At 43.9% G+C, this 17,065-nt stretch overlaps 2 protein-coding genes across 5 annotated transcripts in view; one reads left to right on the forward strand and one right to left on the reverse strand.

Annotated features, from left to right (window-relative positions):
• Positions 1 to 16,519, reverse strand: part of CCNK (cyclin K) — a 29,578-nt gene extending 13,059 nt beyond the window's left edge. The window contains exons 1-6 of one of the 4 annotated variants that reach the window (XM_034993267.1): positions 16,189 to 16,254; positions 15,410 to 15,497; positions 12,045 to 12,079; positions 3,184 to 3,432; positions 2,423 to 2,504; positions 905 to 1,036 (exon numbers count right to left, since the gene is read on the reverse strand). In XM_034993267.1, coding sequence (XP_034849158.1) covers positions 905 to 1,036; positions 2,423 to 2,504; positions 3,184 to 3,380 — 411 coding nt within the window. In that variant the 5' untranslated portion in view covers positions 3,381 to 3,432; positions 12,045 to 12,079; positions 15,410 to 15,497; positions 16,189 to 16,254. Of the gene's footprint in view, positions 1 to 904; positions 1,037 to 2,422; positions 2,505 to 3,183; positions 3,433 to 12,044; positions 12,080 to 15,409; positions 15,847 to 16,188 lie in introns of those variants that run through there. The other 3 variants (XM_034993268.1, XM_034993265.1, XM_034993266.1) reach the window with 3 other exon arrangements.
• Positions 16,520 to 16,771: 252 nt separating this feature from the next.
• The window catches only part of SETD3 (SET domain containing 3, actin histidine methyltransferase), a 78,717-nt gene continuing 78,423 nt past the window's right edge, over positions 16,772 to 17,065 (forward strand). The window contains exon 1 of the mRNA XM_034992783.1: positions 16,772 to 16,906. The gene's annotated coding sequence lies outside the window, so the exon portion shown is untranslated. The remainder of the gene's footprint in view (positions 16,907 to 17,065) is intronic.

Below are 17,065 nucleotides of genomic sequence, written 5' to 3' on the forward strand. Positions count from 1 at the left end.
ACTGGATGGGGCCGGACGCCCCTGCCCTGGTGAGCTCTGCCCTACCTGTGCTGTTCGAGTCTGTCGTTCAGTCAACAAGTAGCTGCGGACTGCCTACTCCGCCCAGCCTCTGCACCAGGCGCCAGGCAAGAGAGACAGGGTCTTTGCTCTCACAGATCTTACAGTTGAGAAGGGGCGAGCTCTTTGTGTGATTATTTGATTAAAATCTATCTCACTACCAGCTGTGATCAATGTTGTGAAGCATGATACACAGGTGCCATAAGGGTTACAATGGGGGGACCCTGGCAAGAGTTGGGGTGGCGAAAGCTGCCCCCGGGCTCTGAGAGTGGCCTTTTTAGACCTAATAAAAGCATGTGTACAACTATTTTAGTACCATTTCCTGACACTGTCAGGGAGTGTGGGGAAGGGACAGGATGGATGGTACGTCCAATAGCAACACGGTGTCTGAAAATAGCAGCGAATGTTAATACTTGCCAATATTCTCAGGAAGCAAAAAGACACATAGCATAAGCACACACAAGTGCATGTCCGTCTATCATCTGTACTTTCTGCCTGCCCGGAAGCTGGATGGAGATCGGGCCTTGCCATCACTGCTGAACCAAAGAAACCGAACCGCTTCAGGGTCTAGGAGTGCTGGTGGTGACAAGAGGATTTCTGCTCATATCCAACGTGCTATAGCCCCCGAACATACTCAGAACGAGGGAGGCGTGTGCATTAGCAAGTGCTACCTAAACGTAGGCCACATTATCTTCCTTCCTCTCTGACAGAAGCAAGCACGAGTACCTTCTGCATAGGGCCCTGTCAGGGCTCAGGGGACTGGCAGATCTAGGGGCCACATAAGGAACTTTACCATAATACTACCATGAAGAATTAAGATTTGAGGGCAGGAAGTTAAGATTCTTACCTTTGGGTCATCTCCAAATTGGCCAAATTGTACATCATTTAATAAAATACGAGCTGTTTTGATGATATCTTTACATTTCTTGGGCGTTTCTTCTACTTTCCCAGCCAGAAAGAGACAACACGCTCCCGTCACCTAAAAGGGAAACAAAAGTTCTTGAGATACTGTTAACAAGGACTCATGGAGAAACAAGCAAGGATTTTTGGCCTTCCCAATTTGGCTTCATAAATTATTTTAAATCTAATTTTCTAAAGAAAACATCATGTAAGCTAGATGCCAGAAAGGAAAAGAACCATAGGAACAAACTTTCATCTTACATTGCAGTCTTAAAGATAATGGCTCCCTGAATAGTGAGCTTTGCTGCAGAAAAAGAGCACAATTAAATGCTTGTCCTGTGGAGCCCATCTCGACACCACTGCCCACACTCTCTCTCCCCGCTCCAGCTGCCTGGATCCACATGCACATCCTTACACCACTGGCCTTCTCACTGCTTGGCTTCTGGCTGTTCTCTGTGCCGGCCTCCCCGGCGCGCCCCTCTCTCCATGGGACCCCGAGTGCAGTGCATGTCAGACGCTGTGCCGGGACAGCAAGATGATTCTGCTACAGGCTCCTTCCTCTAGAACTTCACAAATTAGCGTGGAAGACGTGTACAAAGCTCGGTAAAATCTTAAGAGGAAGATCCCCAGGAGATGAATTCCCTGGTAAGACTTCTGTCATCTTCCTCATGAAACCCTTTGGTAACTTCACAATCTACCTACTAAAGTCAGATTTCCCTGGTCTGGCTTTCAAGGCTCACTATGGGCCATTCCAGCTTACCTTTCCACCATTCCCGTCCTCCCAAATGGACCCTCTGGCTGGGATGACATCAAACAGCACGCTTCCTGGTGTCTCTGCTCATGCCAGCTTCTGTTGGACTAACTACTCTGTCCCATTTAGGCATGTCTAAGCCCTACTTAACTAACTGCTGGCAACTCCTTGCTGGCATTTTCCCTGATCCCTCTAAGATGTAATTAATCTCTCCTTTGACTGCTCCAGCCTTCCTTCCTTACCTCTCCTATGGCTTCACTACTGACTGTGTGTTTTATACATGTCATACCATCGATCCTGGCTACTTGAGGCAGGTTCCCTGACTGACTCTCCCAAAGAGTATAAGACATATGGCATGTTTAAGGAGTAACTGAAGAATGAGTGATATGGCATAAGGAACTTCTCTTTCATCTTGGCCTTTTTTGGGGGGTTTCAATTATAAGCCCAAATTTATCTTGTGAAAGGTAAGAAGGAAGTAAATTCCACACAAAGTGCAATATGATTATGGTCCACAGTGGCCTAAATAAAAGAAGATTTAAATACAGTTAATTGGAAAAAACAAAAAATTCAAACTTGATTGCTTAGAGATAGCATGTATTATATAAAAATAAATACTTCCTGGAAAACAGAATAAAAAGAGACTATAACCAGTCCACTAAACTGTGTGAAAATATAACACATGATAGAGAATTATAATAAAATTCAAACACTTACATATCTTGGGAATTGCTTGAAGGAATGAAACATATAGAAGCGATGAAAATAAATTATTCCAGTTGCCAGGGTATCATAGTGTCTGTTGTTCTGGTTAAGGACTTTACCAAGAATTTTTACAGGTTATGTTCTTAGTTAAAAGTGGAAAAATAAAGACAAACAATAACAACAAAATCAGTGTTAAAGCATACACTATCAGTGGCCAAGCAGGCAGATGGGGATCTCAGGGTGTCAGAACTCTGACACAGGAATCAAGTTGAAGTTTATACTTATAACAAGGCAGGGCTTCACCTTCCTTTAGGTACGCTTCCACTATCTATGGTCACTAGGCCTGGTGGCCACTCACTCAATGGCTAACTCTACACATTTAAATGATGAATGGGAAACAGAAAACCCCTGAAGAGCCAAGTAAATGAGAAATAACATTTAAATAAAAATATCTAAGGGCGCCTGGGTGGCTCAGTTGGTTAAGTGACTGCCTTCGGCTCGGGTCATGATCCTGGAGTCCCGGGGTTGAGTCCCGCATCGGGCTCCCTGCTCAGCGGGGAGTCTGCTTCTCCCTCTGACCCTCCTCCCTCTCGTGCTCTGTCTCTCATTCTCTCTCTCTCTCAAATAAATAAATAAAATCTTTAAAAAAAAAAATATCTAAGAGCTGTTTAGTAGAGACAGTACTATATACTTTGTCTGTAGTATCTAACTTAATTCTCAGTGGTGGTAGTGGGGAGCCTATCTGTAACAGATTCCAGGGAGACTCAGGATACAGTCCCAAGCGTGTGCCCACATCGAAGATGAACCGAGCCCCCTCTCGGCGGTACCGGGCCTCAGTGGCTGGATCAAGTCCTTCCAACTGCGAGGGTGTATGAGCCAAGTCTTTCTTATCCCAGTACCAACATGGTTTTGTGTGGTCCAGGTTTGCTGAGGTTACTGAAGGGCTTGAATTTTCTTTATTCTCCTTCATTTATTGAAGTAGACTTGTTCTTTCCAAAAGATTTTCTGAAAATGTTAGAATCCTAAGAGAAAGAGAAGCAGCAGCAAAGTTGGAAAGGAACTTTCCATATTAAACAATCCCAATCATTATAAACAGTCTACAGTCACAGGTTATACTTGATTTTGGATAAAAATTTCCCAGAGCGGCAATACTACTGAATGACTGATAAAAGCCCAGGTTTACCTCCAAAGCCAATTTAACACCTAAGTGACCCACAGGATAATAAATTCCAAATTTCATGTAGTTTAAAAGGAAGAGCATTTCTGTCTTACATTCCTTTCTGCCTTTCTTCAGTAGACCCAATCCCCTCACGCTGGCCTAGGTTCCATTCTTCAGTAAAACCCAGGCCTGTCCTAACCCCCTAAAAAGACTTATGCTTTAAAATTATCCATCTCTTCCATTCACCACCCAATCAAAATTTTGGTTTTTTGGTTTACTTCATTTCACGGAGATAAGCCACCAGATCAGATGATTTCACATCTGCATGAGTTCACTGAACTGAGCAGTATAAATCAGGTGTGGGTGCAGTGATTTTGAGGGAGCGGGTGGAGGGAGGTGGTCCACAAGGAAGAAGGGAGTTCCTTTAATATGTTCTAGCTTTCTCATCCTTTTTTCTTTCAGAATAAACAGATTTTCTAGAAGTGTCATGTTGGGGTGCCTGGGTACCTCAGTCGGTTAGGTGTCCGACTCTTGCTTTCATCTGAGGTCATGATCTCGGGTCATAAGACCGAGCCCCATGTCAGGCTTCATGCTCAGCAGGAAGTCTGCTTAAGATTCTCTCTCTCTTTCTGCCCCTCACCCTGCTTGTGCACACGCACGCATGCATGCACACACTCTCTCTCGTGCACGTGCGCAAATGGAAAAGCTTAAAAAAAGCGTCATGTTGAGAAAAGAAAATAAAAAACAAGGACTCTCATCAAGAGGACACTGGAATATGTAAACTGTAAATGTGATCAGAGAATAGCAATTTTCAAATAGGTCAAGGATTTTATTTTATTTATTATTTTAAAAATTTTTAAAAGATTTATTCATTTCCTTGACAGAGAGAGAGCACAAGCAGGGGGAGTGGCAGGCAAAGGGAGAGGGAGAAGCAGGCCCCCCACAGAGCAGCGAGCCCAATGTGGGGCCTGATCCCAGAATCCAGGACCATGACCTGAGCCGAAGGCAGACGCCCAACTGCCTAAGCCACCCAGGCGCCCCCTCTATATTTAATTTTTTGAGGAATTTCCATACTGTTTTCCAAAAGTGTTTTTACCAATTTACATTCCCACCAATAGTGCACGAGGGCTCCCTTTTCTTCATATCCTTACCAACAATTGTTATTTCTTGTCTTTTTGATAACAGCCATTATGACAGGTGTGAGGTGATATCTCACTGTGGTTTTAATTTGCATTTCACTGATCATCAGTGATGTTGAGCATCTTTTCATGTGCCTATTGCTACCTAGATACCTTCTTTGGAAAAATGTCTATTCAGGTCCTTTGCCCATCTTTTAATCAGGTAGGTTTTTTTTTTTTTTGTTAAGAGTTGTAGGAGTTCTTTATATATTTTGAATATTAACCCCTTAACAGATACATGATTTGCAAATATCTTCTCCCATTCAGTAGGTTGCCTTTTCGTTTTGTTGATGGCGTCCTTCAGTATGAAGAAGTGTTTTAGTTTGATGCAGTCTCATTTGTTTATTTTTGCTTTTGTTGTCCTTGCCTTTGGAGTCTGATCCAAAAAAACATCACTAAGACCAATCTCAAGGAGATTACCACCCACGTTCTCTTCCAGGAGTTTTATGGATTCAAATCTCACATTCAAGTCTTTAATCCCTTGAGTTCATTTTTGTATGTGGTGTCAATAGTGGCGCAATTTCCTTCTTTTGCATGTAGTGGTCCAGTTTCCCCAACTGTCCTTTCTCCATTATATACTCTTGCCTCTTCTGTCATAAATTAATTGACCACAGGGGCGCCTGGGTGGCTCAGTCGTCAAGCATCTGCCTTTGGCCCAGGCCATGATCCCAGGATCCTGGGACCGAGCCCCCCCCCACCGCCCAGGAAGCCTGCCTCTCCCCCTCCCACCCCCTCTGCCCGAACTCCCTCTCTCGCTCTCTCTCTAACAAAACAAAATCCTAAAAAAAAAAATTAGTTGACCATATTTGGCCAATTTGTGGATTTATTTCTGGGCTCTCTATTCTAGTCCATTGATCTATGTTTTTATGCCAATACCACATTGTTTTCATCACTACAGCTTTGTAGTACAGTTTGAAATCAGGAAGTGTGATGCCTCTGGCTTCGTTCTTTCTCAAGATTGCTCTGGTTATTCAAGTCTTTTGTGGTTCCAAATAATTCTATATTTGTTCTAGTTTGCACTTGCTTTTGGTGCTGCGCTTCTTGGTGGCGGTCAGCTCGTGCTCAATCTTCATCTCCAGGAATTCCTGCTTCTTACTTAGCATCTCCTCCATGTCCCGCAGCCGCATCCTGAGGGGTCGGGCCACCCTTGCCGGCCTTGCCACCTCCTGCCCTGAACAGTTTCCCAAACACCGACATGGTGGCTGCTCGCCACGCCGGCCTGCATCGCCCACTCTGGCTCGGCTCGGCTCCAGCGCCCGCTCCTGGCCCTGCCGCTCCCTGCCCAGCGCCTCCGCCCCGCAGCTGGGCCCCCAGGTCAAGGATTTTAAAGAGGCAGCTAGAACCAGGTTCGTCTGCTTAGCAAGAAAGTAGCAGTTCACTAGCTAGAGTCTGGGCCAGAGGCATCAATTAATCTGGAAGCCTAACCTCTTCTGTGTGTCGCTTCATTTCTGGTGGGAAAGGTGACGTGGCAGGGCTGAGTGCATCCCTCCTCTTCCTCATACCTGGGAACCCTAAAAATCTGACCTTTCCTCCAAAAGGAAAAAATTAAGTATCAGGAAAAAAGCAATCTTCTTCCACTAGTTTGTACTTGGCTGTGTTGCAGAACTAGGCAATCACTGTGGGTTGGGGCAGGTCAGTTACCTAAAGCCTAGGTAAATATGGAAAGTGCACAATCAGATGCTCAGTAAATATGAAGAGTTCATAGTCAGATGTCATACTGAGATACATTTCTCAACTCTCAGTTGGCAGAAAATCTAAAAGCGTGACTATATACTATGTTGGCAAGGCCAGGGAGAAGGAGGCGATCTCATATAGTGCTGGTGGGAATACAAAATGGAACAACTCTCACAGAGGGGAATTTGGCAATATTTAACAAAACTGCATATGCATTTGCTCTTTTACTTAGTAATCCCACTTCGAAAAATCCACTCTGAAAATACCGTTACAAGTATGAAACAACGTGTGCAAAAGATTATTCACAAAAATGCCATTTATAATAGCAAAAACTGTAAACAACCCAAATGTCCCTCAATAGGGCACTGGTTGAATAAAATATAGTTAACATTAACACTAATGATGTACCATGCAGGTATAAAAAAAGACTGAAAAAAACCTTTCTCTAAGTACTAGTAAGGAGACATTTCCAGGATCAGCGAGATACAAGACACTGTACACAGTACGTTAGTATACATGTAAGAAAAGAGGAGAGACGGAACAGACATCTCTGTTTTTTTAAACTAATTTAAAAAAAAGGTTACCAACAGGGAACAGGGAAGAAGAGAATGGAAAGGACAGGGATGTGGGCAATACTTCTCTGGGTATCCCTTGTTACACATCTTTGACTTTTTAAGAAATCTTTTATTTGAAAATAATTATAGATTTACAGACGAGTTATAAAGATAGGAGAGAATTCTCGTGTACCCTTCACTCTGCTTCCTCCAACGTTAACATCTTACACAGCCACAGTACATTTACCAAAACTAAGACATTAATTTTGGTACATTATCAACTACAGCCTTCACTCAAATTTTGAGTTTTTCAAAAAATCCCTTTTCTGTTCCGGGATCTAATCCAGGATGCCACACTGCATTTAGGAGCCATATTTCCTTAGTATCTTCTAGTAACAGTTTCTCAGTCTTTCCTGTTTTTTCATGCGCTCGCCAGTTTTGAAGAGTACCTAGGCTGACTGAAATGTCTCTGGTTTAGGTGTGTCTGATATGAACCACGAGCACTTGGTGAAGACGGGGTTGTGCCCAGTTTCGCACTGAAAGTCATTACTTTCTCCTTGCCATATTCCTTACAAACGAATCACAAAGTCTAGCCCACTCTCGAGGGAAAGGAATTAGGCTACATCTCCTAGAAAGAGGGGTATCAAAGAATGTGGGGACATAGGTTATTATTACTACAGTAATTAGTGTCTCAGAGAAAATATTTTGCAATGCAAAATACTAAGCAAATTACCTGTTTTTCTTAAAGTTTTGCCCATTAATTTTAGCATTCATTGAAGGATCTTGCCTGCAACAATTATCATGGTGTTCCAATGGTGACTTTCTATTTCCTTCCTTCCTTCAACATTATTTGGATTTCTTCTGTAAGAAAGATCTGTTCCTTCTCCCTCATTTATTCAATCATGTATTTATATTAGTATGGACTCATTAGTATTTGTTTTATTCTTTGAGTTATAATCCAATACTATCATTATTTATTTTGCTGCCCAAACTACTCCAGCTACAGCCACTGGAAGCAGCTCTTTCAGGTTGACTCAGGAGTCCTTCTGCAACTTTGACTTTCTTTTTTTTTTTAAAAGATTTTATTTATTTGACAGAGAGAGATAGCGAGAGCAGGAACACAAGCAGGGGGAGTGGGAGAGGGAGAAGCAGGCTTCCTGCTGAGCAGGGAGCCCGATGTGGGACTCGATCCCGGGACCCCAGGATCATGACCTGAGCCGAAGGCAGACGCTTAACGACTGAGCCACCCAGGCGCCCTGCAACTTTGACTTTCAAATCATGTAAATATTTAACACATTCATGAACTTAACTAAAAAAAAAAAGCAGGGACGCCTGGGTGGCTCAGTCGGTTAAGCGGCTGCCTTCGGCCCAGGTCATGGTGCCAGGGTCCTGGGATCGAGTCCCATATTGGGCTCCTTGCTCAGTAGGGAACCTGCTTCTCCCTCTCTCTCCCTCTACTTGTGCCCTGTCAAATAAATAAAATCTTTAAAAAAAAAAAAAAAAAGCAAATCCTAAAACTGAAAAGAAGCCCAGTGTATAGCAAACAGGAAACATAACCACCAGAAAATCATTATAAGTAATTCCTGATCTTGTTCCATCCTGAGTGAGATATATTCTAAGGACTAAAGAACTGCAAAGAAATCTTAAACTTCTCCAGTAATGTTTTGTTAGTTCTGGCATTAATACTGTTAACTGTCAAACAATTTTGTCAAATAATTTTGTGTGTGTGTGTGTGTGTATTGTAGGATAAAGCAAAGATATATAAATGTTAATGTTGTTAGGAATCAAGATTTTCAGTTCAGTGCACAAGATCAAAGGTTAAGTAAAACCTTTAATGCTGAATTTTAATTGAAAATATAAAAATAAATCATGGTTAAAATATATCCTAGCTCTGTCCACTGGAAGTATCTAGAAGCAATGACACTCCCTTAGTCAGGAACACATCAGGGTGCACATCTTAGTTACCCTCTAAAAGGAACCAGGTCTCCATTCTCCCTGTCTGGGGTAGGGGTCTGCCTGGGATGTGCTCAGGCGAATGGAAGCTTATAAAAAGACACAAGAGGCAGCGTCAGCTCTCACTGGACAAAATCAGGGAATTGGAATATTATAAAGAAAAACGACAAGGATTGATTGTAAAAGATCCATGAGTCTACTTTGCTAGCACTGGTATTAATTATTGTAGAAAAAAGTACCTTTACCTTAACAAAAAGTCAAGCCTGGCATCACTAACAGGGTGAAAACCTGCTATTCTGTGGCCTCCTGATATGATGCGATATGAAATAAAAATCAACCACCTGTGTAGTATTCTTACCTCCAGAAAGCTTAAGCTAAATCCAAGCAAGCTAACTTGGTTAAACCGAACTTCTAGTTTACAGTAAATACTGGGAGTAGAAGAACAAGTTAAATGGCACAAGGAAACTATTCGTCACATCCAGAAATGTGACACTCTACCAGACAACTGACCTGGTTGCTTCAAAAAAGTCAATGTCATGAAAAAATAAGAAGATGGGAGGAACTGTCCTAGATTTGAAAGACTACAAAGGCATAACGTTCAAACTAACGTGTGAACCTTGATTAGATCCTTGTTTTTTAAAGAAAAAAAAAACTAGAAAAGAAATTTTGAACAAGTAGAGAAATTTTGATATGGACTGTATATTAGAGGGTATTAGGGACTGTTAATTTTCTTAGCGGTAATAATGATATTGTGATTATATACGAAAATGACTATTCTCAGGCTGAATGAGGTATTTAGGCATAAAGTATCATGTCTGCAATTTACTTTCAAATGGTTCAGCTAAAACACAGGCTCAAGTAGTAAAGGTGGTAAAACGTTACCAGGTGTCCAGTCTGGACCACAGGTTTTTTTTTTTTTATTTTTTTATTCTTATGTTAATCCCCATACATTACATCATTAGTTTTATTAAAGATTTTATTTATTTATTTGAGAGAGAGAGACTGAGAGAGAGAGCACATGAGGGGGGGAGGGTCGGGAGGGTCAGAGGGAGAAGCAGACTCCCTGCCGAGCAGGGAGCCCGATGCGGGACTCGATCCAGGGACTCCAGGATCATGACCTGAGCCGAAGGCAGTCGCTTAACCAACTAAGCCACCCAGGCGCCCCACATCATTAGTTTTAGATGAAGTGTTCCATGATTCATTGTTTGTGCATAACACCCAGTGCTCCATGCAGAACATGCCCTCCTCAATACCACCACCAGGCTAACCCATCCTCCCACCCCCCTCCCCTCTAGAACCCTCAGTTTGTTTTTCAGAGTCCATCGTCTCTCATGGTTCGTCTACCCCTCCGATTTCCCCCGCTTCATTCTTCCCCTCCCGCTACCTTCTTCTTCTTCTTTTTTTTAGTCTGGACCACAGGTAAACAAGTGGTCCCTGTACTCTTCTTTCACTTCATGAAAAGGGGGAGAGACTCAGGTAAGACTACTTACCAGACCATCCTCCTTATCCCCTCTGGATCAGAATCTCTCAGCAGCCAAAGAATGCTTGTTTATGTGCTTGCTTATGATTTTATAAATTCAAACAATGTGTAATTGCATTATAGCATACAGAAAGAAAATTTTAAGTGTATGGTTTACTAATTTTCACAAAGTGAATACACTTGTGTAATACCATCCTGCTGAGAAGCAGAATATTACCAACATCCCGGGCATTCTCCTCACTCCTCTTCTAATCATGATCCCCCCAAAGATAACCACTATCTTGACCTCTACTCCCAGCAACTAGTCTTGCAGGTTTCTGAAGGACCGTGGAATGATAGAGTATCACTCTGTCACAACTGCCTTTTTTGCTCAACATTATGTTTGTGGAGTTTATCCTTGTTGCATAAAGCACTATTCATTCATTCGTTCTGGTTTTCAGGGGCGAATTTGAGCCCCAGGGACATTTGTCAATGTCTAGAGACAGTTTTGGTTGTCATAACTAGGGAGCTGCTGCTGGCTTCTGGTGGGTAGAGGCCAGGAATGTTGCCAAACATTCTACAAGGCACAGAACAATCCCCCAAAAGGAATTAACTGATCCAAAATATCAAGAGTGTTGAAGTTCAGAAATGCTGTTGTACAGTATTCCATTCTATGAATAAAACACAATTTACTTATCCATTCTACTGTGAATGAACATTTGAGATATTTCTGGTTTTTCATTATTAATAATAGTAACAAACATTCATAATACACATTCTTGCGGAGCAGAAAGCAACTGGCCAATTGGCTTGAGGGAATCAATATCTCAAACTATCTGTAATTTATTCATGGTACACTAGTTGGGAATACCTACTTTAAGATATATTAACCCAACAGTTCTCCATGTAGTTATTCATTCAAATATTTATTATTTACTATGAGCCAGGCCGATATGACACAGCAGGAAACGAGAGGCCAGGTCTTTGCCCTACCACAAGTTTATGTTGTAGTGGTAGAGACTAAGAGAAACAAATATGTGATTACTTGTCAGGGAGTGGCAAGTGCCATGAAAAATAATAAGGCCTGGTAAGGGGAGAGAGAGATGAAGTGGAGGCTGTTTGGAGATCTGCAGGAGGAAGACCAGCTAGGAGACTATAGTAGCTGTTCAAGAAATGATGAGGGCTTGTCCCCACAACATAGTGTTGAGTAAAAGAGGAAGCACCACAACTGGCTGTGAGGCAAAAAAAGTGGCAAGAGATGATTTCAAGTTTGTTTGCCTGATGGAAAGGGTCATACTAAAAAGAAAAGTGGGAAGAGAAGGGGTTAGTTTTGATGGGGGGGACCTGGGGCGGGGAGAAGAATTTTGGTTCCAAAAATACTAGGTTTGAAGAACGTGTAAGACATTTGTGTGGAAATACGCATCAGATAAACAGGACTGTTGAAATCTGGAAAGAACACATCTATTTGGGATTCATCTATACAGAACTGACAATTAAAGTCATGGTCACAGGTAGAGGGCTGGAGAGTGAAAACGGATGGGGTCTGGGACAGAACTTGAGAAAGCAGAAGAATCACCAAAGGAAAGAAAGGGAAGGAATGGTCAAAGAGGTGGGAAATTTGCAACTTCAATTGCAAGAGAAACCAAGGGATACTGACCGTAACCCAGATGTGGCAGGCAACAGTGACAAATGCTAGAGAACCAAGAAATAAGGAAAGGTTACATTGGTGATTAGTTCTTGGAGACCGTGAAAGTCCACTGTAGTAATGGCTGCACAACTCTGTACTGAAGGCCACTGACTTGCACACTATTTCAAACAGGTGATTTGTATGGTATGTGAACCATCTCAATAAAGCAGACACACACACATGCACAAATAGCAGAATCTTTGCAGAAGTGCAGTGGGGCAGAAGACTACAAGGGGCAAGGAATGAATAAGCTATGAAACAGGTTATTCTTGTTTATTCAGCATAAAGAAGGAAGGATGTCTGAAGCAAGAAGGGAAAGAGCCACTAGAGGCTGAATAAGCCACTGAGGGGTTCACTGGCCAAGGGATCATAAAAAGCATAGGTAAAAAAGTTAACCTCAGGAAGGAAGCTCTTTCTCTGAGACAGAGGGAAGGAAAAGTTTGAGGAAGATATTGGGAAAAACTCATTTAAGGGGGAGGAAATAAATCCTAAAATTCCACTGGGAAGTAGAGTGCCAAGACACCCACTGAGACGACAGGGGCAGAGTGAGGACAAGGGTTCGGACCCAGTGAGGGTGAAGCACAAATGGAAGACAATCCCAGTCCCCCAGTGGGTAAGCCACAGACAGATTCAAGCCTGTTTGGCCTTGCTGTCAGTGGTCAAACCCCATGCTAATGATCCAGCGTAGGTGCCTTTAGACTCTGGGGCCAAATCAACAATACATGAGAGGAAGTGAAAATAAACGTACACAAATAGAATAAAAACAGTCCTCTGTATCATTCATCCCCCTGAAAAAGTTCTTACATCAGTTCTATAACCCTGTTCCCTATTACTCTTTGTTTTTTCACAAGACCCTAAGATTACAGGTTTTCTCATTAGCAGCTCATGATTACTGTGAAAATGACAGAGACGTTTATGAGCTCCACAAAGTAAAAAAAATCTCTCAATAAACAAGCAGCATGTCAAAGGATTTTAGCAACATGTTTCAGGTATGTGCTTTGGATATGTCATTTTACATGATGAAAGAATAAATGCATTTTCAAATTTAGAATTATGGACACTTACAAGTTGGAAACAACAGTAAAGGTCACTACTCAATTTTCTCACCTAACACGGAAATTCTAATTAACAGTAACATTTGGTCACTCACTAACCTTCATCTGGCCACTTTCATTAATGGGACGTTAATCGTTTACCAGATAGCCTATGGCACTGCTGAGTATCAAGAACTAGTATTCACCTTAATTCTTATATTAATCTTACATTGATTTTTCTACCTTTCAGCAACACTCTGACGCTCCTACCTTGCTCTCTAACCCTTGAAAATAACCTTCCCTTATCTGATTGCCTTTCGAATACGTGAAGAGAATTTTTCCATTCCCTTCTCTTCTCCAGGGTAAACAAACATCTCTAATTTCTCAACATGGTTTTTAGTGTTTCAAGATAACCCCTAAACGTTAGCAACCAAAATGGAAAACAGCACTTTTTATATGATCTTCATAGCAAATGGGGAAGGGAGATTCCTAATATTCAACACCATGTCCATTGTGTGCCCACTGAGACACAGTATGCCTGCCAGCTATATTTTCCTATCCTCACAATTTATCGCGGAGAAAATAGAACTGAAGAGACATGAAACAACTTGCTTAATTCACAAAGGTTGTAAATGGCAGAGCCACAATTTGTCATTAGACGAAGATATTGCTTTCCCTCAATCTGGGGAAAATTCTATACTTCACTTCCTTATATGGAACATTACTTTCTAGAATCCTTTTTCAAGTCAGGTCTTGCTTATCTCAAATACACGTAATTGAGTTTTTGTAAATTCAACCTGGCAAATGTACATCTTGTTAGTTTTGGCCTATTGTTTCAACCTTTAACAATTCTTTATAGTACGGCTTTTGAGTGCATTGATTAATCTGAGAAGCATGCCTTGTATATTTAAAGTTGGTAATAAGAAAGTGCTAACCAGAGTAAGGGCAAGACCAGAGCCCTGTAGCTCATCTCTAAAGACCTCTCTTCAGGCTGACATCAACCCATTAATCAACATTTTGGGTTGGGTAATTGGACTGGATATAAATCCATCCAAACAGACCTTACCCAATGTACATTTATCTCTTGTGTCTACTAGGATAGGACGAGAGATTACGTTCAGCATCCTAAGGAAACCTGAATGGATCCATGTCTAACAATCCCTCATTCATCACCAGGGTATAGTAAACTTCTAAGGAAAGTAATTAGATGTATGTCACCTGGCTTTTTTTAGTTAAAACTCTGCCAGTTTGAAGGAATCAGCTCTCCTCTCCCAAGTATTTACAAACTCTCTTTTTGCCCTCCCAACAAGATTCTAAAATAGATTATTAACAATTTCTAGCAACCAAGAGTCACCCATCTAACTGCTCTCTGCAAACACAGACATTTACCAGACTCCAGTCTTCTATCATTAACTGTGCTTTTTGGATTTCTCAAAACCTATAAACAACAATTTTACAATTTTACCTGCAAGTACTCTGGTATATCATTTATCTGACCCTAAAAATATGAACTCAATTTAACCCGGTTTAATATTCTTTGTAATCTCAATTACCTTGAACTTAATTCCTTTTGGTTGTTTGTCCTTACCCAGTTTTTACAAACAAAGCAAACAATTTTAGTATATGTGTTGCCGAAGCGAGCACAAACAAAGCAAACAAAACGTTCTTCTTCCTCAGCGAACTCCATGCTTTTGAACATAATCTCCTGAAGTAAAGTAGTTCATTTCGTAAGCCAAAACTAAGACCAGTTTTTTCTTTATGACATTCAATTTCAGAAGTGGCATTTATGGACTTCATTAGCAACTAGAATGTTTCTTTATTGCTTGTTGGTGCAAACTACATTTTCAAATGAAACAAATGTTAAATATGTTTCATGCAAGAATCAACTAAAAAAAATCAATCTGTTTGAATAACGCATCACAATATAATCAAAATGAGACAAATCCCCCCTTAAAATCAGATTATCAATAGTTGTCACTCTGAAGAAAAGAAAATAAAATAATCCTGGATAACTCTTATATTTATAGTCAAGATTATTTAACAGGCAAGATCCTAAGGACACTAACAATCTTAACCAAAAGGTCGACCAATACCACCGCTTCTACCATCATTCAGCAATCTAGAAAGCTTACTATACCTCAGCAGTGTTCTAGGTGCTGAGGATACAAAGCTCCTCAGAGTTTTCATTCTAGCAACATCATGCATACAAACCTTTAAAGAGCGCCTACAATCGAAAGGCACTACGCTAAATATCTCTAGAGAGAGATTTAGAGCGAGACACATAAGCATTATCAAGTTTACCTTAAAAACACAGAAGACCACCACTCTCAAGTGATTGCTCTCAGAAGTCGTGCCTAACGTCGGATGATTTGGCGAAAGCACGGCTTAACTGCAATCCAAATTGAGGGAGCTTTACCGACCGTACTTTGTGCTGGTAACAGGCTAAGAGCTCCTAGATAAGCTCCAGACTTAACGCCTCAACTTGCTAAAGAACAAGTCCTTTAGTAACAAGCCAAACCCAGGAGAGGATCGGTTAAGGACCACGCCTCGGAGAGAACGAATCTAATCGCGGAAGTGCTTTTTTCTCATTCCCAGTCCCACCCTGTTACACGGCTCTTCAGACTCCCAAGTCGGAGTGCCCCAAATGTGGAATAATTCCCGAAGTCCCAGGCCTAACCACGACAGGGACCGGCACGCTGCGAAATAACCGGGAAGAGGTGGGTAGTCTGCGGTTGGGCGGCCCAGAGTGTGCGCGCGCGCGTGACAAGACCCCCGCCCCTTCTCCCCACCTGCTAGAAAGTCCCCGAACCCTAGCCGCCCCTCACTCCGAGGGTCGCTGCCTGTTTTTAGGGTCCGCGCCGACCTCCCTGCCTCGCGCCTGTTCCTCAGACCCTCTCCCGAAGCCCGTCCCGCAGCCCCGCTGTCGCCCACTAACTTCGATTTGCACGGGGGATAGCGGAGCGAGGCGGAATCCGGGAAGAGAGACTCCGCCAGTAAGCGGAGGAAAGAGGTCGTACCCTACTCCGACCTCCAAGTAAGCGGGGATGAGCGGCGCTGTGCGCGATCCGTCGGTCACTCACCCCTCGCCTCAGGCAAGCCCCTTAGCGACGTCTCTCCTCGCCGACTGTGGCCATTTTGGACACGGAATGTCGGGGAAACTACGTCATCGCGCTGCGACCGCGACGGGAAACAAGCGACCGGGCGCAGCCCCGCCCCGCCCCCCCCCAACGGTTCGGCTCGGCTTCCTCCCCAGCCATTGGGCCTGCGGGCCAGCGCGGTCTCGGCCCCCGCCAGCTTCGGGGCCACAATTGGCTGGGCTGTACCCACGCCAGGCGCTGATTGGAGTACGGGCGACTCAGGCCCCGCCTCCTTCGTCTAAGTTCCGTTAGCACGTTCGGTTGCTCCCGAATTCCCTCTCGCCCCGGGGGGCGGGACTGACGGGATGGACCCCTGGCTGGCTCCTCCTCCGGCCCGCGGCGACCACTGACCCGCAGGGCGGGGCCGGGGAGAAGACGGGCGACACTTTCCTCTTTGGAGAGCTCTATTTTCTTCTGATTGGCTGACAGACGGCCCCATGCGTCGGAGCCGCGGGCCAATGGGCGGCGGCGGCGGCGGCCCGGGGGCGGGGCCCGGGGGCGGGCGGAGCCGGGTTGGGCTGCGGCGGCGGGGCCGTCTCAGGCCGCCGTCCCGCCCCTCCCGTCCGGCCGCCGCCGCCGCCTGGGGCTTGGTTGAGGCGGACGGTGGGTCCGGGCCCGAGTGTGGCGCCGCCGCCGCTGCGCGAGGGGGGCAACCGGGCAGGTGAGTGCCGGCGGCGGCCCCTCGGCGCGCGCGGCCCGCAGGCAGACTCGCGCGGCGAGGCCGCCCCCCGCCCCGGCCGGCGCCCCTCGCTCGGCCTGGGTCTTGCGCGCGCCCCGCCGGCCGACCCGGGCCCGAGGAGCGGGGGGCGGTTTGCGCCCC

The sequence above is a fragment of the Mirounga leonina genome, unplaced genomic scaffold (genome assembly GCF_011800145.1).
Source record: "Mirounga leonina isolate KUSES-001 unplaced genomic scaffold, KU_Mleo_1.0 Mir_82, whole genome shotgun sequence".
In the NCBI taxonomy this organism is placed as follows: Eukaryota; Metazoa; Chordata; class Mammalia; order Carnivora; family Phocidae; genus Mirounga; species Mirounga leonina.